The following is a 27201-nucleotide window of genomic DNA, read 5'->3' as shown; positions in this document are numbered from 1 at the left end:
AGCAGTACAAACATGCACGGTAATGGCAGCGGAAATCGGTGATTCATGCTTGTCATACGCCAATGTGCTATTATCATCACCTCAGCTCAAGCGCGACATAATCTTATTAATAAAATTGCTTACAATCTAAAGTAAAAAGAAAAGATTCTAGTCAGAAAATTCAATACACTTAGTGACTTCTCTCTCCATCAATGCTCGAAACCAAAAACCAATCCATTAAATATATCAAGAGTTTAAGACCGGCAGATATGAAATGATTCAGCCTATTCCCCTTTGAAATATGGTACTGACAATGTTTTTATCCGGAGTATGATCTCGAAGTTTTATTAGAGAGATTAAAAGCTTTCGAGATATAAAATGAAGGATGGATTGAGGGCCCTTCGGGTGCCTATTCAATGCTTGTGAGATAACATCGTTATGGTTGATGGAAAAGTTACGTATATGCGAACTCGTTAAATGAAAACTTTTCTAAGGTTAGTGGCGTATCAATTTATAGTGGTTTCGTTTTGTAGGTTACCTACTTAAGAAATTATAACGTCTTACAGCATAAAAGGTACATTTGCATGGTATGAACCTACAACTATTGCAAAAAGGATACAAAAAACTCATCATTTTCCATGCACTGGAGTAGCTAAATTTAGTACTTATGTACTTACCTATAGATTTTACTTACCATATTTCAAAATTATCTCAAAAACTGCACGCAACCGTGCAGCTACAAAAATTGTTGAACACGAGTTTATAGTAAAATCTGCACAAAAGCTAGAACGGTAGCCTTTAGTACGTTTCGTGTCCAAAACTGTTTAAGCCGGAAAATACCGGTTCACTTGACATTTTTACGGCTGCATGTTTGTAATATACGAATATTTATTAACGGAAATTCTTTTCTTGTTTCAGATTTATTCAAGTGTCGCGATAAGGGACCTTTTTGTGTAAATGTGAAGGATTAATTTGAAACGACAATGAATGTGAAGTAGAAATTTTGTGGGGGCAAAATTAGTGTTTTTTTTGTTTGTAAAATGTTGACGCTCGGGAGAATGTTTCTGTTGGAGTCTTAGAGTAAGATATCAAGCATGGGGGCGATTAAAAAAAGTGGTGCCATTTGGCGGGCGCTGGGCTTACTGCTACTCAGCTGGAGTTCAGGTAAGTGCACTTATATTGTTTGTTACCGTTTTAAAATTTCAGGGGCATAATTATCATAATAATTTCATCACCACATTTCCTTGAACGCAATAGCAATTACATAAATTATAAATGTATGCATAAATTACAAAGAAGGTATTCGGAATCGAAAACACATATCTGGAGGGTCACTCTCTAAATCTACGGCTTGAGAAGCGGGCGCGTCGAGTAACCACCGCTCAACTTTTATTTAGACGAAATAACCGATAATGTAAAACGTTAATAATAACGACACCGTCCACTTCACAGTCACTTATATGTACAACTAAAAAGTAAATTAATAGCATAAACAAATATAAAAATATTATGTATGTAAGAATATTATGATTGCTACGACTGCGTAGCAAACGCTACGACGTGGCTACGACGTGACTACGACGTGGCTGCCGTAGCATTGAATTACGAAGCAATAGCTGCTGTTGGCCTCTGTACTCTAAGTGCATTGTCAGAAAACTATATTGAAATAGAAAAACATAAGGTCCTTCAAGTTATTTAGAGCCAATTTATTTGTTATTCATAAATTATGAGGCCTGTCGAAGTAAATTGAGGGATTTCCCTTTACCAAATTTATCCAGCATGACGTCGAGTTTTTTTTTTATATTTATGGTGTAAAAGGTGCTGGTTTTTTGCGATGAATTATTTTGTTAATAATTTATAAGCTGCCAGCAGTCAATCTTAATTAAAAATAACAATTAAGATATTTTTATAATAAGCAGCTTAATTAATACATAAATGGTCTAGTAGTTTGAAACTACTTGTACATCTTAACTGGATCAATTGCAATGAGTTATGAAACTTTGGTAGTCCATCAGAAATCGGTACCCATACTTAAGTAACAATCACAGTAAGACAACTACACAAATATGTTAATAAACTTGGCCCACTTCTATAGTCCGGCAACCAGATTCAATAAAAAAATATACATTTGGCTGTTACCAAATCTATCTTAATTTTCCCCTTTAATTTAGCCTTCATTTTTTTTCCTACGTACGTTTTTTTCCTAGGCATAATCATATCAAAACCAGATACTGCGCCAAAGGGGTCCATTGGTGCAAAAAAAACTAAGCTTTAAACTACCAATTACCTACTATTTGATAATTATTGGAGAAATTCAGTCCAATCTTACCTTATTTTCTGTCGACTTCCGACGGCCAACCCAGTCCTGCAAAAAGTCACTTAATCCCCCTGCAGATACAAACACAGTGAACTAGTAATCAGTATTCTAAGACCATCTCACTGATAAATCGCTTTATTTTGCATCAAGAACTAATCTGTTTGGAACTAAGCCCGTGTTTCACTAACTCCGTTCAGGAGTCGAGGCAAAGCTTTCTAAGTGTTTAATCTTACATTAACTCTAATTGTGCTCCACATAATTTATGATTCTTGGAAACAGTCCAGTGCTGTTGAAAAATTAATCAGCTAAAAGGATTTTTTTGTTCCAAGATTGAGGCAGGATGAGTTAATTTAAGGCGAGACGAGACTAAAATGAATATAGGAAAAGATTACAAGATTAAAACTCCGTAAATTTTTATAGGATAGGTAAATTATGATAATAAGGGAAATATTGTTTTATCATTCAGTTACTTAGGAGACATTTTAAATTAAAATATAAATGATGTGTTATGAAGTTTAAACTACGAGTTACGACATTAATGTTTTTGTATGACTGTGATATGTATGTAAATGTACCTACAAAACTCCTCTACTGAGTACGCAATAAGTATTATATTTATTATTTCCACATCAAAGTGACTTTCTAATCTCTTTGTATTTTAATAGAATTGTGAATACTGTTTTTCAGTATTCCTAGTGCGCGGCTGAGTCTGGCGGTAGCTCCGTGAATGAGCGAGTTATGTTTTCCTCGTTTTTTAATTACGATTTTGGTCGGCGTGGGTCGGAGAATATTAGATTTTCTTATCTTAGCAAAGCCACGGCCTGTTCTGGAATTAGATTTACTAAATTAAACGGATAAATATAACAATATTTTTTTAAAAATACGAAAGTGAAAAGCTTTAACTGAAATGTTTTATGTTTATTATGCTAATTCAAGGTACTTTAACTTTTTTTAACCCATGAAGAGATTTACGCACCAAGTATGCCAAGTACCTAGGTACGTTTAATGACAGGAGGTAAGATTTTTGTAATTACAATATTTTTTCTACGAATTTCCAAAACTTATAGAACAAAAGTTGTTTAGAATGACCCCCTGAGTCACCCCCTTTCGGCTTAGTATAACCTTTTTGCAACACCGAATCACAGTGAAGCTTGTCATACTTTAGCTCTACTGAAATTGATTTTTTTAAATGAAAAATTAGTGGTAGTTATCTATTCAACTTTATTAAATCAGGAATTTTACGCTGACAAGTTGTTGGCTTCTTTCTGCTAGACAAATAGAGAAGGGTCGGAAATTTATTAGGTCAGTTCCAGCATAAAAGGTCAGACTTCACGACAGAATAAATCAAGCATAGCTCCCTAAATCACAGGTGTATGTCTGAGTAAAGCCACAATAATACTTATGAAACCTTATATTATTATGTAAGTTTTTAAACGAATTTTTTTAAATAACGAATTTATAAATTTTTCATTAAAGTTATTGGTCTGAAATTGTTACACTGATCGAAACAAGTGGTCGCAGTATTTTATCAGTGTACCTGCACGTAGTTAGGCAAGTTTATGCAATGCAGTGGCAATTTATCTCACGTGTTGATGCTTCAACACTTTGCCAGATGAATGTACCTACACGAGTCGGTACGGCGTCAATGCACAAGTGCTCTACAACCGCTGGTGCTAAATAAAATAACATAGAATTCCCGCCATGCACTCAATGTTTTCACGGCCGCAAAATGGACTGTAAATTTTGTTCGGTTATTTTTATGCGCTCTCTTAAAATTTATGATAGTGAACCCATGAGAATAATAAGCAATTTTAAGTGAATTTGAAACAGATTTTAGTGGACTTTAACTGGTTGTTGTTTATTATTATTTAATAAACAATAAACTTACACTGTGGTCCCGTGTAAATCGATACATTTTACCATCGATTGGATCATTAAAGTTATTTATTATGAATACATTTCTTTATTTTCTTTGTTATATGGCGAAATGTTTGAATTATGTGTATCTAGTGTAGATACGAATAAACATCCCCCTTTTCACTCCACGTAATCGGATATAAGACTTCAACATCCGCACTTAGACCGCATAAAGTATTTTCATAATAATTCTCTTACATAGCCGCCCCGGGATTGTAGAAATATTTCGACTCTCTGATCCTATTCTGAGGTAATTGTTAGAAATACTTCACGAACACTGCAAGATAAGCATTCTTTTTATTTTCTTAACATTACACTCAACAATTTTCTCGTAACAAACTTACGTTCACTGCCCGGCTACATCAAACAAACATTCTACGAAATTTCTACTAAAACAAAACGTTTGTAACAAAAACAAATAACTGACTAACATGATCAACATCAAAAGAGACTCTTACATGTCAAATGCAAACAAGGCTTTGTAGCCATTTTGTTATTCAATATAAACAGTAATTTTTCTTTGCCCCCGATTTCCTTTGAATCATCCAGAAAAATAATATAAATATAAAGATCACATCAAAGGGTTTTTAACCAATAAAGGTAGGAAGCAAACGGATAAGGCTGGTTGTCGATGAAACTAATTCTTAAGAATTAGGTGCGGAAGCGGATACTAAGTAAATTTTTAAACATTGGTAGTGCTTTTTTTAGCTCTATAATCCTGACTTCAAATATTAGGAGATTGTCCAATTGTTAGTTTTATTTTTTCTATACTTAAAGCTCTAGTTTACATCGGTCTAAGGGCAGGAGTGGGTGCCTGGTGACAGAAGCTGGCTTCTGCTTCATAAGGATGAGGTGGTTGTGTTTCACGGCAGGGAATGTAAATACCTCGTATGTAAGAGGTCTGGAATGTAAAACATGATCACGTATAATAATAATAATAATATGTGGGAACATCTCACACAGGGCTATCCAACCTCAAGCTAGGCAGAGCCTGTATTATGGATATCGTACAGCTGTTTTATCTACACAAATACATAGATAGATAAATATTAAATATCAATATCAACACCTAAAACCCGAGTACAAATAAATATCTGTATTTAAACAAATATCTGCCCCAGCCAGGAATCGAACCCGGGACCTTCGGCATAGTAGTCAGGATCACTAACCACTACACCAGTCGGCCGTATAAGCACAAACTATAAAAAATATGGTAGAGAAAATACCTGTTCAATATTCCCCGTTGACTACAAGTTGTAGTATCAAGTGATAAATAATTTTATTAATAAACGGAATTTCCTCTATAAAGATTTCTACGAAAATCGCTAAAACGTAAGTAGGCGTGTACTAATGAACAGTTATTTACATTAATGAGTATTTCATTAGTCCGTCCATTTATTTTATTCGACAAGCTATAAACGTAGAATCACAGGCTCTGTAATTAACCGAAACGACGATTTTCATTTTATTACAATTTCTTTTGTTTTTACAAGAGAATTTGCAGTTTTTATTTAACCTTATAACTATATTTAGAAGTATTAGGTTATCAAAAAAATTATTGTTGTTAATCATGTAAGCATGTAGTGTACATACAATGATTTAGAGTGCCTTATAATTATTTGAACGTAAAACATATTTTATGCATAATCTTCATGGCTGTAATCTCAAAAGGTGACTCACATGCATTCCACCCACGATTTGCTTTATGAAGTTAACGCGAAACGCGATTTCTTCATTCTTATTATTATTCATTCTGGGAATCAGACCTTACGAGCGTAAAGGAAGTCTATTAAGGGCTGTATATGTCTGCGCGTGTGTGCGTATTATAGCTCTATAAGATAATGTATAAAAAAACTTTCATGTTACGGGTTAGAAGATAATAAAAATAAAGAGTCAGTAGGTAATCCATTAAAGCGTGGGATCGGCATCACAACAACTGTTATTGAGATCTCTGCCGGTCTGATAGTAGATTTGGCAGTATTTCAGGCGGGCGGGGTGGACGCGGAAGCAATTTGCTCGTAGATTTATTACATCTACGTCGACTAGTGAGACGATTACTCGATGCCACTGGTATGCGCCTCGTCGGCCTTCAGGCTTGAGCCCGGGAAAGAGGGCACAACCCGATTAGGGTAATAGTCTACAGCTAGTGAATGATTCAGCAGGACTGCAGGAGGCATGCTGTATCAATAGTTTCTACTATGACATGTATAGTTTTCTCATATGACTGCTTTAGAACATACACTTTTACTTGCAGACCGAAGGTAAAAACGCACGTAACGCACTAGTTTCGATGTGAATTCATAACTCTGGGGCTTATTCGTTAATAGCACGCTAGCCCCAATATCTATATACAGTTCTATCGTTGTTCTCGAAATAAAAATAGAAATATCTGTATCTACCAATTTTATTCAATACGAATCATAAAGGTTTATGCATGAGTGATGAGCATAGCAATTTGAGCTACAATGAACGTTGGCATATAGTAAGGGTGTAGTTAGCACAATAGCTTCAACGGAAACAATTGTCTGGGTCATTTGACTACCTCGTAACAATATAATAATGAAGACCTACAATAGTACAGGAGATGATGTATTGAGGGGTAAAAATGCTTGTTCTTTTAAATATGTATAATTCTATATTAGTTAGTGCAGTTTTAGACAGATCATAGTAAATATAATAGTTTATACATAAACAATAAAATATTCATTTAATCTATATCGATTGTGTAGTCCTAGTTTTTTTTTGTTTTTAGTAGGTATTTAATTAATTTTATACATCATTTATAAGTGTATATAATCGAATAGAATAAATCTTTATTCAAGAATACAAACAACTTATATCTGGTTGTTCTCACAATAAAAACATTATGTTAATTTTCATATGTTCATTGAGATATCTATAACAGTATCCAATGGGGTGTTGAGATATACCTATAACATGAAAATTGGGTTTTGTAAATCAAAAGGCTGGTGCTGTCATCTGGTCATTCTTAACCTTTTTTTAAACATTTGAATAAAGTCAATATGAAAATTTCGACCTAAATATCTTTCTTGTAGCCAGAGAAGGTTATATGCCAACAGAAGAGTAGTTCACCAAATGCTCCTCCTACGAACAAGCTAAGCCTTCGATCAATAGTCGTAAAATTAAGGCGGTGTCTAGTTCAGGATAAACCTGTCTTTCTGTTACGTAAACTCACATAAAACGGGGGTTTATTTTATTAGAACCGACTGTGGAGTTTCAGCGTCTTAGTCGATGGTTTGAAAAAACTCTCTACTTAGCTACAAAGTACCTACGGGGGTTTAAAACATTAAGATCACATAGTTCAGACAGAAAAAATGTCTTGACAAAACTGCTGATTGTCAATAAATCCGCTTTTGTACAGTCCTTGTATTTTGAATTTACCTACTGATCGTGTTTTTTTGTATTTTATGTGTGCAATAAAGTGTTCATAAATAAGAAAGAAAACTGGAACAATAGGAATCATGAAACTTAACCAATGCCCAGAAGGCCTATTTAGGTCCCTTTCCCCGGTGGATAGATAACCCCACGCCTCATTAGTAAAATAAATAAATATGTGGGGATATCTCACACACGGCCGTCCGACCCCAAGCTAGGCTAACCTGTGTTATGGGTATCGGACAGCTGATATATTTATTTTATTTATTTATTTAAATACACTTTATTGCACAAAAAAATTAAATTTTAATATTACACGGAAGCATTTTAAAAACATAGCTAATAATATGCGCACAAAGGCGGACTCATTGCTAAAAACCATTATTTTTAAATGTAAACAATCACAAAAATAACAAATTTAATTTAAACTAATAAAAATACAAATACATAGATAGATACATATTAATTATAAATATCAACACCCAAGACCCGAGTACAAATATCTGCCTTATCCGGGAATCGAACCCGGGACCTTCGGCTCAGCAGTCATGGTCACTAACCACTTCACCAGTCGGCCGTCTAGTGCATGCTATGACGCTCGGTAGTTGTTAAACTGTTGGTTGGCAACTTATCATTCATAAATGCAACATGCGCGGTTGCCGTCATTTCTTCTTAGGTGAATTGAAGTGTAAAGAACTTGTTCGCATCTTTGAAAGCCTTTTTACTATTCCAAAAATACGTAGAATAACACAATTTAAGAAGGTGAACTATGAACTATGTAGGTGCCTACTTGATGCCAATACCGTAGGTATAAATTGAATGTATGTATCATAGGAGTAATAAAACAAAAGTAACATGAAAGCACAACGCAATTATCAAGATTAGTTCATTTATTTGATGTCGTCGCTACGTATTGTCAATGAATAGTGGTTGTTAAATTAAGTCAGATGGGCAGTAATGAAAGAGACATGTTAGCTACGGTAATAAAAGTGAACAGTAAAACTAGCAGAAATCACAGACACAAGAATTTCGCGGAGACAAATTGAAAATATTATTGAAAAATATTTTAAACGACCATTACACGCACACAGTGTTGTTGTATGTTTATTTGATACAAACATGTGACGAAAGAATTCATAAGCTACTATAGCAATTTAAAATTATACATAAATATAGTTTATAAATATAAATAATTATTTATGTGTACTTATATATTATTTATGTAATATATCTCTATTATATATACACAATCGTGAGTGGTAGTGGCAAGTTATAAAAACTTAATTCCCCGAATTCCCACGGAACGGACGAAACCCTGCGATGCGAAGCTCGCAAATAAATTATACAATAAAACCATAAAATATGTAGCTTATAAACGCCACATGCGTACAGAGCATGATAGATAATACAATAGACATTTCGCGGCGGAGGAAACAATTGCCCAGTAATTTATGATGCCACAACACTGGCTGAAGGGGGTTTCCACACTGGTTGGTTTTGTACACTAAAGTGCAATTACCCCAAACGCTAAAAGTATGTAGTCGCCTATCAAACGTCCGTCAGTTGGTACTAAATGAATTAAAAAATTGATTTAGGGTCGTTTGCCCCAAAAATCATGTATTATCTCTTGCTATAACATACGGCCTAAGCAAGACAGCAATTGATTTAATTGCGTTTAAATATTTAGTGCTAGATACGATAGTGCCCTTAGATACGATTTTTTGTCAGAGTAAACTAACTACATTACGATAATTTAAATTTTTATGTTCTTTAGATTTGATATATTATACAGATTACATTTATACTGTTTTATGATGTTTTGATATGATTAAATAATCACTTGTAACTTTATGTACTTTTATTACTGTAACTTGACATGTATGTCCTTACAAAATTATGACACTGTAATGGATTTTATCATACCCGAAGCGACGTGCACCGGTAGCAATAACCGTGGAGCGGACAGGAAAGGCCCAATCACATAGTAAATGGGTCAGAGCGAACTGTGACTATTTGCATGTATCATTTTCTTGTTTAGTCAGCCTTATCCCGCGTTGATGTTATATCATACAGCGGCTGGGACCGATGAAAGCTTTAATGTGTTTATATATTTACCAGGCTTGTATGGTTTTTGGTTCTTTTAAGACTTTGTTCGTATTTTCCTGTCGGCATTGGCGTGTTTTTTGGTTAGTCTGTTATGTTATGATGTTCGACTTGAGTTGTGGCTGCGATACATAACTTATTTATCTATTGAGTGATCTCTGAGCGATGTCAATAATACATAATTTGAAGTTTGTGTGTTTCTGTGAATGTCTGTGATTAGATTTTTTTAGATTGTAGGTATTATGATATAGCACAACTAAAGCTGTAAAGCTCTAGAGTGACGTAACTCTTTCACAAGGTTGACCTACACTTCATAAGAATCTACCTTGGAAGAGCCAGTGAAGTACACACCAAAAACCACACAGAACAATATCATTTGACTTTTGTGTTGTTTGGTGAACTTTAAGAATATGATTCCAACTTAGCGCACATAATAGCAGTCGACTCCGAAGTCACAATTCAGAACTGAACGTGGTTATTATCCTGTTGACAATATTGCCTACAACACACAACTATTATACAGTCTTACAGTCTGAACATTGTCTTCACATATTATGATTGCGTAATATGTATTTCATACGTGTTTTACATAATAAAGTTTCCTACAAAATGTTGGTACTACTTAGCATTTTCACTATAAATTTAAAAGTGATGAAGTGTAACGACATAGTCATAATCATGACCGTGATTTTTTAGAGTTTAGTAAGTAACTCTTTTAAAGTGGACCGAAATCTCATTTGACCCACCCACATACACTTTACCCTTTCCATAATAACGTACTCTACAAATAGTTGAAGCTAGCCCGTGACCTCGAAAGATCCCAAATCTTACACTAAACGAAAGGTAGCCGAAAACGCGCCTTCGGGGAATAATAACAGAGCGATTCCGCTCGCCAACGACAGCGTTCGGAGCGCATACAAAACAAAATTATAGGCACTCCTAGATATCGAATGGCTGGAGCTCCTACGAGCCGGGTCGCCATTGTCATGTAAACAGCCGACGGAATTGCGTCCTCTTGTGCGCTTTGTGGCGTATATCGGAGTTGAGGCACCGATGTGACCGCTCAACGAAATACGGTCGCGGATTGAGAAAAAAAGCAGATTTGATGTCACCACTGACGTGTTAGGTTTGGGAGGCCGGCGGTTTTAGTTTTGTCAGCTCTTTTGTATGCAAATGGCTTTCTCGTCGGCTGGCGGCCGTTCCGCCACTGGACTTCATTTTCATGTTCATTCGTTTAAGCGACGTCACGAGTCATCCATCATTGATAGTAATAGTCAGTTGATATGTGCGGCGCGGTATTCGAACCTGCGGCGGTGCGGCCCTCTGCTCTAGACCACTGAGATACGTATTTGCCGAAAATATTTAAGTTAAAAAATAATAATATCTCCCTTCTTTATATAGACTGTGGTAGGTATGTCGTAAATAATTTTTATTCGTTTATCAGACTACAATTTTGCAGAGAAATTAATATAATATTGAAGCAGACACTGTTGTTATTAAGGACTTACGTAAAAAATAAGAAGAAATAAGAAATTTATTGGGTAACAGACTTCAGTAAGTAAAAATAATAATAATATTGATTCACAATTACATGTTTTGTTAAATAGATTTGAGTTATTATTATGGTTCACGTCGAAAATCACACTAGGTGGACCCTGTATTATGATTTCAGACGGTCCCCCCTCAGAACCAGTATGCTAGGTAACAAATCATTTAAAATCAATAAAAAACAATAAAGAGACTCGTAAGTACCAGTACGATAGAAGTTAGGTATACTTCATTACTTGTAAGACATGAGAAATATCGTATTGCTCCATTACCCTGCTTGGTCCACAGGTAATTATTACATATTTATCACAAATAATGTATATGACTATGTTTTATAGAAATATAATTTCCTGTTTATGACATACCTAATTACATAAAAAAGGTTTTTTATATAAACTGTACTGTATTGTATAAACCTACCAGACTAGATTTATGGTGATGATTATTATTTTTATTATGTGCCACCGTCTAGTTTGCGGTTTCATGCAAAATTGGGTATTTAGCGAGCGTATGTACGAGTATAAGTATCATTAGATTCATTAGAGAGCTATTTTAGCCATAATGCGGATAAAAATGTATTTTCATAATGAAAATTTCAACGGCAATTATGAAAGGTAAACAAGAATATTTTCAAATAATCTCCCTATAATCAAGAACTAGTATTACTTTCTGTAAACAATGATTAATCCATCGTTTCGACTTCAGACCCGATATTGACCTGCACTGATCTGAGTGTAACTGATTTTGGTATTCAGGTGTGGTGGTTGAGTTTGTGAAGTAAATTTGATAGTGACATGTGGATGCGCACGTAGGAGAGTACGGAGTTCCTTCAGACGTTCCTAACTGGAAATATTGCGCGTCACGTTAAACAAAATTGACTTCTTTTCCGCGATAGAAGGAAACTGCGCTTTGATCGTTCGTTCTGAGAAAATGTTCGCCTTGTTTATGTTTGCAAGCGTTTATCGACATTTGATAGAATGTAGAGTGGTTTGCGTAATATGTATAGGTATATATATATAGTTTTCTTGCATTTTGGTTTTGCTTTAACAATACAACCATGTTCTGAATATAGTCACTTTATAATTTCTTGCACTACCATAAAAACTAAAACATATTTAACGAGTGTTTAGCTTATCATCAAACTTAGACACACGTTAAACGCTGTAAAACATCCTATAAATATGCCAGATTCCCTACAAACCAAAAACTCTAAACCATTATAACGGCATAAAATAGAGTCCCGAGGCATAAACTAACAAGGTGAACTACTCTAATATCTTCCCGCGGCTCATTTACGAGTGTGTTATTTATTTCGTCTGTCCAACTCTGGGCACGTACAGACACGCCACTATCTTGGCCACTTTTTCATAGTGTAACAAGGGACACAATTATTGAAACTCTCCTGGCTTTCATTTCTGTGTACGGTACGGTCCAAATGTTGTTGTGAGACGGTGGCGCTAGTGTCTTCGCAAGAGTGTGTAGCTGGAAATAAAGGGAAATGTTAAAAAAACTAATGCTGTACCATTGTTTATTGGCTACCTAATAACCTAATAGCGTTAACATGCTTGATATTGACTTTGTTATAAGTAATTAACTACTGAACTGTTTTATTTCTGTTAAATTAAGTTACAACAGAACAAATTGACTCCTTTTGCAAATAATGGGTTTGATAATTTCAATAACGTCAGTTTTGTGTCAGATTTACAATGTGTTTATATTGTTATGCGTATGCGTAGTCTGTGCGGCATTTTTTTTACTTTCATTATTTTACTTCCTTACTTTATTTGTTGATATGAAACTCCGACTTGCGTCGTACTGGACTAGTTAACTGTTCCAACCGAGGCCAGATGGAACCTTGTCAAATCCTGCGGACTTTATTTCGGTCACGTGTCTCCTAGCCGGAGTTGGGAACTTATTATGACAGGAGGCAACTTTTTTTGATGGCAGTTGAAGAAATTCTTATTTTTACGAGTTTTCGAGGGTAACGGACATTTTTACGTCACGCATTCGGTTCGTTAACATAAAAGAATTTGCTTAGTAAGGAAAAGGTGAATATCTGAGATTTTGCGATTCACATTGTGTTGTGTTTTCTATGGCCAAGATCGTCAAGTCTACAGTAGACTGCGTACATACATGACTGTAATATGGTAGCTATTTACAAATAGCACATGATGATATTTCACTAATAAATTTCCATCCTGTATAGGAATTCTATTAATTTGATACATTTTAGTATAAATGCAACAAAAATCTATGATGTTCAGCGTGTTTTCGTCATTTTATTCAACTTGTCTCAGTGCAGCCTCTTCTTCATCGCTATAAGGCATTCACTTCAATTTCGAGCCATAAATCCAGCAATTTAAGATACAAAATCGTATAACAATTGTGTGTGCATTGTAGCGCACATGATAAAGGTGATATTGCGCGCTGAGCGAGAGAACTGGAGTAGAATGGGAATAAATCACTAAACTAAAATAAATTCTGTTTTCGTCTCGATACTTTTTTATTTGACTCAGTTAACAAAAACCTTGAAATCCATTTGTGTTTAGTGAAACGTATTGTTTTTCCATGATCTTCATTTCAGGCTTTAAATTTGTGGGATGCATGAAAAGAGGCTCCTTGAGTGACGTAGGGTATAGCCAAACCAGGAATATAAAAACCCTCGCCATATTGCGGGAAAGCAATAGAACTTTTTTCTTGCACTGGTATCATTAACTCTAAATGTCATTTGTCTATTGCTGTCAAACTGTGATGCTGTCAATGCGTAGGGTTTATTAAGCTTTTGTGAGTTTTTTGTGTTTTTAAATGCCGAAATCTATCCATAGCCATGAAAGGAAACTAATTTACCGCATACACAAGTATTTGTCGGAGAAAAAGTCCGTGGGATTGGACTTTATTTCTCTTGATAACATAACTGATACTATTGTCAAAATGACTGGTAGGTATTTTAGTATAGTAAGAGCAAATGAATTTGGCAAATTTGTAAGCTACTGCTATAGTTTTTATCAACTACTGTTTTTAAGGTATAGAAAGACAAAATAGAAGAAAATTACAGAAGTAGAGGATCAATAATTGAAACAATTTTTTTAAAATGGATTAAGTATTAATTTTGATGGCAGTCAAAGCGACTCATCAAGCGACAGCAAATCCGAAACATCTGAAATTCAACCATTGGCACAATCTGACCATAACATATCATATGAATCGGTTGATAAATAGATAGATAGATAGATTTGACTGATTATCCCTACACTTATTTTATTCAGGCAATGGGTTTAACATGCAAACTTGTACGAGGCTAAGTATGTAATATGTAGTTTATCTCGAATTCTTGTGAGGATGGAAAATATTAGGCTAACTTGGAATTATTAAGTTAACTCTTGTCTTTTGAATGCTTAAAATAAAACCATTTCAGCAAATATGCCTTAAGGTCAATTTATTTATTTTCAAATTGCTGTTAATGAGTACCTACAATGTAAATACCTACACAACTGTAATCTAAAAGTGGGTTTCCTCACGATGTTTTCCTTCGCCGTGAGACTGTTGGTACACATGTTACTTACTTAAGTTCCAAAGAACCCATAGGATATATCCTCTCACTGAGCTACTGACACTCTTTTCAAAATAAATCATAAAAAATTACAATTATAAATTTGAGCTTGGCCAATTCACATTGGTATGACATTACTTAGTGTTGCAGTCCTCAACGCGAATGTGGCGCTCTTAATACAGAGTTTTTATATTCCTGGTTTGGCTATACGGTGCAGTCAGTAACTGACAATTTATCTGATTTAATTCTATCACTACGATGACAAAAACTAGTCTAGCGTTTGTAATTGAACTACTAAGAAGAAAACGTTACAACATACTTTAACTGAAATATTTTATGTATTTGTGCAGTACCTATCTAAGGTTAATTGTTTGCCAAAATATTATTACAGCACACATTCCATGCCCGATTATCATAAAACCACATAACACACATTTCAAAAACAATCCTTATTCCTTAATATTAGGAGTTACAATATAACACGGAATCTATTTGCTTCCCGTCATGAGGCAAGCTAAACAAATAGCATAGAGCTACGAACAAACAGAGCCAGCTTGACATCGGTCGCACGTCCAGCGTCCACAATGGTTAGCAAATGAAGTTTTTTGTCTCCTTTCAGTAAACATATTGATCGACGGCCCACGCCGCGTCCATCTGGCTATCTATTGTGCTTCCTACGTCCACGGCTGCATTGGTTTGTGACAAGTTGTATGTTTATAAAGATAGATATACACATGTGGCAAAACAAGGTGCAGTGTAGGATTGTCTGCGTACTGCGTGGTAGATTACAAGAGTTTTTATGTTAACAATGGTGTACAAAAAATTATAAAAAAATATAGTAGGTACCTAGGATAGGTTCTATTCATAAGCAATGACGGAAAGTATTATACCTAGCAAGCTATTAAAAAAACAGAAAAGCGTTGACAAAGCTTCTATTCTATTCTATTCTCTGTGGGGGTGTAAGTACCTGCACCTGGCTCTCTCGATTGGAACCTTTGTGCATATCCCCAAGGTCTAAACTGCCTTCCTAAGCTTGGACCATTTCCCACCACGCTGGTCCACTGCGGGTTGGAGGGTTCACATATCTAGATGTGCTAAATCTAGATATGCAGGTTTCCTCACGATGTTTTCCTTCACCGTAAGAGCGATGGTATACATTGTACTTAAGTTAAAAGAACTCATTGGTACATGTCAGCGCCGGGATTCGAACCCACATCTCTTGTTTGAGAAGCGGGCGTTTACCCGACTGAGCTACCACCGCTTTACAAAGCTTTGTAGAGCTATCTACAAAAAAGACGTATATGGAGTCTGAACATTCAACAATTATCTAACCCTGTATCTAAACCTTACCAAAAAAACCTCTTACAAAGCAATAAAAAAATCTTCCCCCAAATCACCACATACCATGTAACTTTATTTCGGTAACAAAGTTATATATACCAATAAATTGAGAGACCGTACAGAGTCCGCTCAGGCCGGGCTAAGGCACATTCCCTTGTTAAACCAAGCAACCGAGCTTAGCCAAACTGGGCCAATAGCATGGGTCAGAGCCCAGCGTTTGTCTACTAAACCAATACTGATGTCACCTTTGTTTCTGTAAATACTAGTCATGCATGCTCCGACCACGTCTTAGTAGACGTGGACGTGATTTAGTGCTAGGGATATTATTTGTAGTGTAATTTGATAATAGCTACCCCTTTAGTGACCCGATAATTTAAAGGATCGTACTCGTATTCTAGTATTATTCGTGAGAATGAGTGGAGTTCAGTAAAGACAGGCAAAGAAGTCTTTATTTAATTCTATCATGTCGTTTGCTACGATGCTACGCGGCGCTACGACGCTACGTGGTGCTACGCCGTAGCCAGTCGTAGTAGATTCGTAGCAACGAAAATGTGAAAAGAGTATATTTTTGCGTTTTTTGTTTATTTTATTCACCTCACATCACACTTATTATAAAATGTTATATTATAAGCTATTTAGTTTGAGAAAGTGAGCAAAATATCAATATAAATTGTATATACAAATGGTACTAACACTTATTTTTCTTACCTCAATTCGGTTCGGTTTTTATAAATTCTCTGTCTCTGTATTTGTATACATAAAACCTGTTTACATATAATTATGTATTACTATAAAATACCAGCAATATACCATCTGCTGGCACTATTAAATCATTATCCGTGACCGGGAGATAATTGAATCATGCATTAGCGTCAGTTGGCCCTTAACCAGATTACACTTAACTGACACGATCCGAGAATCAAGTTAATGTATGTACTCGTATGTACCAGCCGCCTTATCATTAGTAGTTTAGTGGGTATAGTTAGGTAATTGGTGGGTTTTTTTAGAGCGATGATAGCTGTCGGGTTTGTGCCCGCTTCTCAAGCCAGAGATGTTATACGGGTTCGAATCCCGACAAGGACATGTAGCAATCGCTCTTGCGGTAAAGAAAAACATGGTGACGAATCCTGCAGATCTAGATCTAGCACATCTAGTTGTATAAGCCCACTGACCCACAATGGACCAGCGTGGTGGAAAATGGTGTTAAGAAGGAGGACAAGCCCTTGTTTATATTGGATCTAAGGTTCCATTCGAGAGAGCCAGGTGCAGTACTTACACTCCCACAGAAAAAAAATAGGATAAAATAAACAGTGTGGGCGTGGCTGATAATAAACGTTACTTATTCATTTCTTTAAATTAATAATAGAAAAATATACTCACTAGCAATTAAAAAGTTCCAGTGGCATATAGAACGGCTATCGCGAGTGGAACATTTCATTGCTCGTGAATGTAGATTCACCTTAAACTCAAGTAGCCAAATATAAATACACTCGCTCCACTATACTGGAACTTTTTATTTTTCGTTAGCGTATTACATAGCCCAGTATCTTAAAAACATCGACAGTGGGTTTCACCAAACGAAGTCACTGGCTTCTTTTGATAAAAAAAAAAAGCAACCAAAACTTTTTGTAACATATTTTTGTTAAAACTCGTTCAATTTATTCAATTTCCTTGGGCACTAAAGTTTGGAGTCGATTCGAGCTCGCTCACAGATACCGGCCTACAGCCACCACAAACAATCGACCTTTGTGTCCAACTTAATTAACTTAGTCACTTCGTTAGCCAAACTTGTACTTACTTAATGGAAAGGTGCGATGGTTCGGTCAATGTTTGCTTTAGTTGGACTTAGTTTCAAGTTTTAATCATATAGCGTGCTCTTAGAAGAAGTATATTGATTTTTTCTGGTTTTTTAATACACATTACACATGTTAATTCAAATTACTTTGAATTTGTAAAATTTTATGTTATAGTTCAGTTTTCATAATTTTATTTACAATTAGGTTAGGCTTCGTTAGTTAAATGTTAATTTATATTATAACCTTGAATAAATGCTTCTCAATCAAATTGCTGAATATTAGAGTTAAGTTTAGCAAAACATTACATTCTGATATGAATAATCGATATTTTTTATAGAATTAGTCGGCTAAAGTTATATTTATCCTCACCTATTGGCTTCTTGGTTTTATTGATTAAAGTTGTTCTGTATCTTATGCTGGTTTTGTCTACTTTACTTTATCTTGTTTCTTTGCAGAGCTATAAATTAAAGTAACAAAGTAGTTTATCTAACTTCTTGATAGAACTTGGTGCACCTAGAAACTTAAAGAGTACAAAGTGTGACACACTATAAAATGTATTATTTCTTTACCAAGTACATTTAATTTTCCTAGATAAAAAGAGGAGAGCACAACTCAACACCATGAAATTAGGTAACGCTGTTTTTCAAAAAAAATATAACAAATAAGCTTTGGTATGTACGATTGTACACACTCTACTTAGACTTTCAGCGAATCCAACCTTTAGCTAGCTAGACTATCAGCAATATACCTAAATGTATACAGTCGTTTATGCAAAGACATTTTTAGGATCAGTTTTCCATGTTTTTGTTCCACTGTATAGGTACATAAAAAGATTAATCATAATTACTGCATTTCATGTTACGCCAAATTCCCCAGTCATGCAGTCATTCATAAGATTTATTTTTAATAACATAATTTAAAGCGAGTGTTGCAAAATTGGTATACTAAGCCGGAAAGTCATCACGACCCATTACGTCCCCACTGCTGGGGCACGGGTCTCCTTCCAATGAAGGAAGGGTTTAGGCCTAGTCCACCACGCTGGCCAAGTGCGGGTTGGTGGACCCCAACACAAGCAAGCTTGTGCTGAGAGAGTTGTCGGGTAAGTGGGCAACCCGACTGTCAGATGTTTTCAAGCCGCCCGAAGGCCTCTGACTAGGCTTAACGACTGCTACCGAAGCAGCAACCGGGACCCACGGCTTAACGTGCCGTCCGAAGCACGGAAGCGTCCAGAAAAGCACCACTTGAAATTGGTCACCCATCCAATGGCTGACCGTGTCAGTTGTTGCTTAACCTCAGCGATCAGTTACGATCACTGAGGCCCGCTCGACTACGGACGATTCGGCTTCAGCTTAGCCGGAAAGTACTTGCGAATAGTCTTAGTTTCTAACAAAAGATGTTAAAAATGACCTCCTGTATACTATACCACTTTTGCATCACGCTGTATAGAGTCATGTGCCTATAGCCTAGCCTGGCCTGGCTCAGAGACAGATACAGTACTTAGTTATTTTGACAAGGCTATTGCATTAAAGGGACATTGTAATCCTGAGCCCGGCTACGTCTCAAAAGGCAAACAATGGACCTTTGTGACTTTAATTAACTAACTCGCTCAACTTGTTTCTACTTAATAGGAAGGTAAGATAATGTTAGCTGCGGACCACGATTTTGGAAGTAGGTTAGTTTTATCACAGTAATTGTATTGTAAGATCACGAGTAAAAATCATAGATATTTTAAAGTAAGTCTATTTTATATATGGGTACCTTTGGGTGGGGTGCAACCACGGTGCAACAGAAGAGCGCCACCAACATTTGTAAATATATACATACAGTCAAATATAAGTTTTCTATTATTTTTATATAATAATAATATATAATATAATAAGTGGGGACATCTCACACACGGCCATCCGACCCCAAGCTAGGCAGAACCTGTGTTATGGGTGTCGGACAGCTGATATATCTACACAAGTACATAGATAGATCATACTAAATATAAATATCAACACCCAAAACCCGAGTACAAATATCTGTCTTTAAACAAATATCTGCCCCAGCCTGGAATCGAACCCGGGACCTTCGGCATAGCAGTCAGGGTCACTTACCACTACACCATCAAGCCGTCGAATTTTCTTTATACACTACTAGTAATCGCACCTACTAATAATATATATATATATATATATATATATATATATATATTGGAATAGATCTGAATATTAAAGAGATAAACATAAATTAAACATTACGAGTATTATTATCTACTAACAGTATACTATCTTCATCATCTTTAGAAATACATTTTACATCTTATTAAATTCGTTGTACAATAATTATTAAATTCTAAAGTGTGAAGTTAAAAATAAAGTTGTTTAAAAGGGCTTTTATAAATTCACTTTGTTGTTTGAAATGTAATAAACTCGTTGTACCGTTATTTATTTAAATTTATCCTTTGGACATATTTTTTATCGAAGCTCACAACAATATTTTCAAACAGCTCAAATATTTAGTTTTGCAAAAGAGCCATTCGAATATAATTTATAGCTTTGATTGGAATTGAATGGGGGACTACTTGATGTATTGGTTCAGTTATATAAAATAAAAAATCATGTTTTAGAGTGTTGAAAATTACCGAAGTTTTTAACCTACGGAGGCTGTATTTAACTATTCTCTTGATGACCCGAAGGAGGGTCACAGGTGACTCACATGCAAACCATCCATTTTGCAGTATTTAATTATATTTTTAACTCACTACATTTGCAGGTAACCCAATATTAATTCTCTATATTGCAATTTTTCACCAAATACCGACTAAAATTTATACTACAACAAACTTCTGAGTACCTAAATCCAACGTAAGTAAATATGGAAAGATATTCGTTTTTTAAGTCCTAGATCTCCAGAAGAATGCTTTTCAAAGGTAGAACAGAATACAATGGACCCCACAGGGCACAGGCACACTTATCTTGCCCAGCATTTTGACACTATAATCACGTTTTCTTCCCACACAAAGCGGCTTTTTTCGCTGCTCGGTCGGCGTAGCTCCCATATTGTGCAATATCTTCTGAATAGGGTTAACAAGGGTTAGTAGATACTCCTCATATTTTCGTCGGCTGATCCATATTTATACGAGTGACCCTTCGTCGCAGTAGTGGGCTGGTTAGACGCGATAACACCAGGCTTACAGGGTGCCTGCGAGGCATAAGGGAGGTACTGTTCCGTATTAAAAAGTCTTGAGAAGAGCCCCGAACCACATACAGAATTACACTTAATTATTGTTCTCATTCCGAAGAAGACTTTTTTCGTATATCAGTTTGACTTAAAGTTAATTAATATAAAGTAACTTATATAATGTCAAACAGGCAATTAAGACAATATTATTATTAAGAAAGTAAGAGTGTTGCGATATTTCGTAAATGAGATACTTACCGACATAAATACCATACAATTTACCTATAAGTATATGAGAAGATTTCGTCTAGGTACTGTACTTCCACTATCACCCTGTCTTGAGCACCCTTTTTTAAGGTTATACACTACTTTTTGTAGCGGTAGCTAAGTACTAAAATACATAGTTACCTACTTTACTGCCTCGGGCCTATCGATGAGAATGTAAAAGTCATTCAATCGACATTATTACATTAACATCGAATAACCTACAGTAGCGGTTTTCTGTTTTTTTGCTGTGATAGGCCTATCACTATCAAATTCATCATTTAATATCGTAGATGCATAGGTATTATGAATTTTATAAAAGTTATATCATGCATATGAGGTGCACAATCCTTAAAATACAATTATCTGATTGAAACACTTCACTATCCGACTACACGTAATACAAAGAAATCCATATAACTTAGGATACAATAATGTAGGTACCTACTAGTAATTTGAAATAACAGCCATATGGACATCCTCCACAAAACCTAGAAGTACCCCTGATGTGTTCGAACAAAACTAAACTCTATTTCCTTGTCCACAGAAGTGTCGTCACTGAAGGACGTGGCCCTTATAGCACCCAGCGCGGTGCAGCTCGGAGACACAGTGATGTTGGGATGCAAGTGGACATTAGAACCTAACGAGACATTGTACAGTGTGAAGTGGTATAGAGGGCGGCAGGAGTTCTTTAGTTATCTTCCGAAAGAGTACCCGTTTACCAGGATCTTCGCGCAGCCTGGGATTGACGTTGATGTGAGTATTGAATTAATTCAATTCTGAAGACACAAAATTGTATTTGAGTGTTTAAAAACTAATTTTCTTTGTTCAAAGTTCGAGTATAAATGACTGTTTAAGTAGTTTTCTGCAGTAGTAAGTAGGGACTTATAATATGCATCATATCAGAGGTCTAGTCGCTTAGTTCAAGCTAAAGTTTATGTCTCCCTCGTTCCCAATACTGCCCGATGAGAGTGAGTGAGAGACCTCTCTCAGCTGTGCAAAACTTTTTCGGTCACTGGACTCACTGGTCAGCTCATGTTTCTCCCAAGGCACCCTAACTTTTACTAGCTTCAGTTTGCAAATCCTATCTGCACCTAAGGCAGTGGCTGAAGATATCTTAGGAGTATATACGTATATGTTTGAAAGCTATAAATCTCTCCCATTGGAGTGTTTTGGAAGAGTCCTACGTCCAGCAGTAGACTGTTATTGGCTGATGATCATGACATGATTGCCTGGTCGAGAATTAAAATGAAAAAGTTCCAGTGACACAGCACCAAATTAACTCTAAACGGTAAAGGCTAACTTAATGATATAATGATAATGCCATCTGCAATATTAAAGTATTTAATTTTATACCTAACAGCCTATAAGAAGATTATTAACCAAAAACGTAAATATTGTGAACAAATTAAAAAAAAAATGTATATTATATATTAGTAAGATTTGCTGTCATTTTGTGGGTAAAAAATTAACATTGTTTGCGAGTGCAGAGGTACCTACATAAAAGTTCATTTTCTTCTATTTAGCTTTTAAATTAGCAAAAATATTATCTACATCATCGCATATATTTAAACGTAAATAGGTACTGGTGCAGCACAGTTAATGCCACAAAATTTTTAATATCACAGTAGAGATAATGTAAAAGATGTTTTCCAGGAAACTGAAACCATGCTTGAATACAAAGTCAATAACTTACCGTAAGAAAAACTGCAGCGGTAATTAACTTTATGTCCTATTTTTCCATTTATAAGCTCAGCTTAGCAACATTATTTATATTTTTAACATTAGCTAAATGTCTCACATTTACTCAAGGAGAAGTACACATGGATGTAAAATTTAATACAAAAATCGTTTCAGCCATTCGGAAGCTATAGGTTACCACAGACAGATACACACATACACAGACATATTAAGCTTATAACAACCCTCTTTTTTCGTTGGCTATAAAACCTATCGATTAAATATTGATACCGCTCATAAAGTGAAAAAAATATTTCACTAACACTCGTTTACCGGCAAACAAACGAACTTCATCGTAATGAATTTCAGGAAATCCTCCCGAAAGTGTTGGAGCTTTCCAAGAAATTGTAACGAATTTTGCCCCAGAGACTTAAATAATTGATGAGTTCTTGCAAAGTTTTTTAGCATCATTCTTTTCTTTAAGAATTAGCCATATTCAATCAGAAGTGGTTGGATTTTCGGTGTTCTACCTAATCCGTATGATAAAGTATTATTTTCCCCTTTATCTATCAAATTACCTTAAAAACATTGTAAGTATATTTATGACAAAACCAGTAACCCAAATTACGTTATGAATGTAACATCGCCCGTGTAGGTGTATTAAAGGCGTTAGAAGCCTACACTGTATTTCCCCAAATATTTTCCCTGTCTTCTCTATTTTTCTTCATTCTATATCAAGAAGTATCATTTCGCTTTCTTATATATTTTTATTATGGGTATGTATTATTCTAATCGACGCAGCGTTGGCGACAGTAACCCGAGAAGGTTGAGGCTATAAAGAGATCGTAATATTTTATGATAAGATATTATTTTTCGGTTCCCGAGGTGTTATTTTTTTAGTAGAACGGAGGGGAAGTTACATTTGCGAATTAACGCTGTTTTACAAATGCATAGAATTGGGATAAATATATACAATACCTAATATAAAGCACAGTATATTATTATACATAATTTCATAATAAAAAGCCATACATTTTACAGTATAATTTAACAAATCCCGTTGCCTAATTTAAGTGTATATGTATGAACAGAACATATTTGACGGCCGACTGGTGTAGTGGTTAGTGACCCTGACTGCTAAGTTGGCTTAGCAGTCAGGGTCACTAACCACTACATCGGTCCTGGGTTCGATTTCCGGCTGGGGCAGATATATTTTTAAAGACAGATATTTGTTCTCGGGTATTAATTGTTGATATTTATACTATTTAATATGTATTTGTGTAGATATATCAGCTGCCCGATACCCATAACACAGGCTGTGCCCAGCTTGGGGTCGGATGGCCGTGTGTGAGATGTCCCCATATATTTATTTATTTATTTACATCAGGATATCACTAATATGTATGAACATAATTATCAATTTTATTCCATTCAAGATGCGGTATTTCTATACTATTACACTTCGAATCATTGAAGAATGAAAGTTTAGTTAAGTTTATTTACTTCTATGGGCCATCTGCATGCTGCATTTATGAACAAATGATAAGAGAGAATTCGGAGCGCATCTTTGCTGTAATGGACCAATAGCGGCCAAGCGGCATAGTTTGCACCAATGACGTACCTATAAATTTTTTTTGTACACCTTTGTACTAGCTTTCCTATACCTCCTGTAGGTTGGCTGGTAGAAAATGCTCTTAGCATTAAGCCCTCCTTTTGTACATTTATTTAAAACTAGCTCCCCGCGCGCTTCGCTTCGCCTTAAAAAGATTTCCTGTGGGAATTCTGGGATAAAAAGTAGCCTATGTTCTTTCGCAGGGTCTAGACCGTATGTATACCAAATTTCATTCAAATCCGTTCAGTAGTTTTGGCGTGAAAGAGTAACAGACAGACAGACACAGTTACTTTCGCATTTATAATATTATATAGTTAGGATATTTGTGCAATAAAGAATTAAATAAATAAATATTGACACATTCCACCCTCCTGCACCGTCAAGGGGGTACGTCCTCTAAAGTGTCTTCTACTCATTGTTCAAGTTACTTTGTTCGTCAGTATGCCATGCGGTCTGCATGGAGTTTTCTTAAAAAGATATCTCCTCTGTGAAGCAGAAGCAGGTATAAGCCTTAATGGGGTAATTACTTTATTGTAACTACGAATGTGTTAATCTAATTTATTGTTAAATCCATGTTGAACAAACCTCCAAGTAAGTTATTACAGGGCACTATAATCCTCTTTGTGGTTCGCAAGTACACTCAACAAATGTTTATCTTACTAAGTACCCTTTAGTTTGGCGTAACATTTCCTAATGTAGAGGATAAGATGAAGATAGCAGAAATATTTACATAGTGTATTATGTTAATAATATTGGTAGTTTGGGTTCTGCCATATGTTGCTTTTAGTGGGTAGGTAGACATGCACATAAGTCTTTTTCATCTATAATATCAGATGAAAAAAATTATAGATACGTACAGTATGTACTAAAGCTTAATTTAAAATAGCATCAAAAGCGTATCGTCATCATCATCAATCCCTCTATCTTTAATGAAGGACATAGGGTTCGCAGTATCTTCTCCCATTCAGGTTGTTTTGAGGATCATTGATCAATTTCTTGCCATTACAAAAGCGTAAGTATACCTACTCAGGGAAATTTCATGATGCCTGAATAAAAATCATTGAATTTCGGAGCATTTTAGCATGATCCACGTTAATATTAACCTTTATCCAGAAACAGCGAAACAGGTGGTAAATCTGAAACAAACACATATCAGAATCTCCATTCGGCTAAAACCGAAACAGAAATGTCTCAAACATAACGATTGTGAACAATTCCCGACTGGAACCGTTTCAATTTCGACGAAACGATTACCGCTACACCTTTATCGGTTCCCGTTAACGTTATTGCCTGTTTATTAGATCTCGGCTGTTTCGGGCGGAACAGGTATTGCCAAGTATTACCTAATCTGTTTGCATCTCAATTCCGGTAATGGCTCTGTTTATATTTGTACAGCTGTTACGGACTGTGATTGTGATACTGCTGTGCGGGCAAGAAAATAAAAATAATTAAGTAATCATTTCTTTTTGGTTATGTTTTCATGATGCCATTCTTTTAATAGCTATGTGTTTATTTATAAGAATTCACACTATTTCTCATAACCATTTAGCTGAATCTAATTAAATCTAAACTCGCTCACCTTAACAAACGAGCTATTTAACAGCAGCAAACCCCGTAAACGCAAATCCTAATATTAATTACTGATAGTACCTTCGTAATGTGGTTATTATATCACTTTTTATTTAGTTTTAATTCTACATCACATTACTTACTTGAGGGGTATGCATGAGTGTTGGATTTAAATATAAATTACCTATTTATTATTTATTAATAGAGACGCCCTTTCACATTATTTATTTCATTTATAATGCAATATTATTATGTTCTTAGCGATCATTCTTATGGTATTGGATTCACCTACAATATAATGAAATGTTATTTGTATTGACTTATAAATCTCTTTCTTTCATACATAATATAATATTAAGTCATAATCTCATATCTTTATAAACTTGTGAGGCTTTACGTAAAATTGGAACATTGGTGAAGAAAGAACATGCAGGGTTTCATATTCAAGACGTATCAAGATTATTTTTGATATAAAATATTAATCATCATTGATGTAAGAAATATTTACTGATATAGACGGGAATTGTGTAGGAGGGCTTTTATCTCACGGAGCTTAGAAGTGGATGCGTTATTTTTGCTTCAGAATTATTATAAGAATATTATTATTGATAGCGGCGGTGACTCGTAAGAGCGAGATATTCGACTTTCGCTTTAATATAAGGATAGTCGTCGCAAGAAATTATAACAATTATGCTTACTTACCTATATTCACAAACAGAAAGCTCATCTTACATAAGAAAGAGTTCGTTTTCATACTATAAACAATTATTCATCACATAAAGGAAGCATTTCTCAAATATCATACGAATGTAAAGGAACATTGTCATTGAGATACATAATAGTCTTCAAATTCTTCAACATCTCCAACAACGCCAGCGGAGTTTTCTAGAAGAAGACGCAATTAAAGGACCAGTTCCCACTTGACAATATCCTGTGTCCCACTTTTCATTATTGATCTGACATT

At 35.3% G+C, this 27201-nt stretch overlaps 1 protein-coding gene across 1 annotated transcript in view; it reads left to right on the top strand.

The window, feature by feature from the left end:
* The window catches only part of LOC105392805, a 146797-nt gene that overhangs the window by 22724 nt on the left and 96872 nt on the right, over positions 1-27201 (top strand). The window contains exons 2-3 of the mRNA XM_038122421.2: positions 898-1143; positions 21924-22132. Of these exons, the coding sequence (XP_037978349.2) occupies positions 1074-1143; positions 21924-22132 (279 nt within the window). The 5' untranslated portion in view covers positions 898-1073. The remainder of the gene's footprint in view (positions 1-897; positions 1144-21923; positions 22133-27201) is intronic.

Source organism: Plutella xylostella, chromosome 22 (assembly GCF_932276165.1).
Source record: "Plutella xylostella chromosome 22, ilPluXylo3.1, whole genome shotgun sequence".
NCBI lineage: Eukaryota > Metazoa > Arthropoda > Insecta > Lepidoptera > Plutellidae > Plutella > Plutella xylostella.
This window is presented reverse-complemented; position numbering and strand designations above follow the sequence as displayed.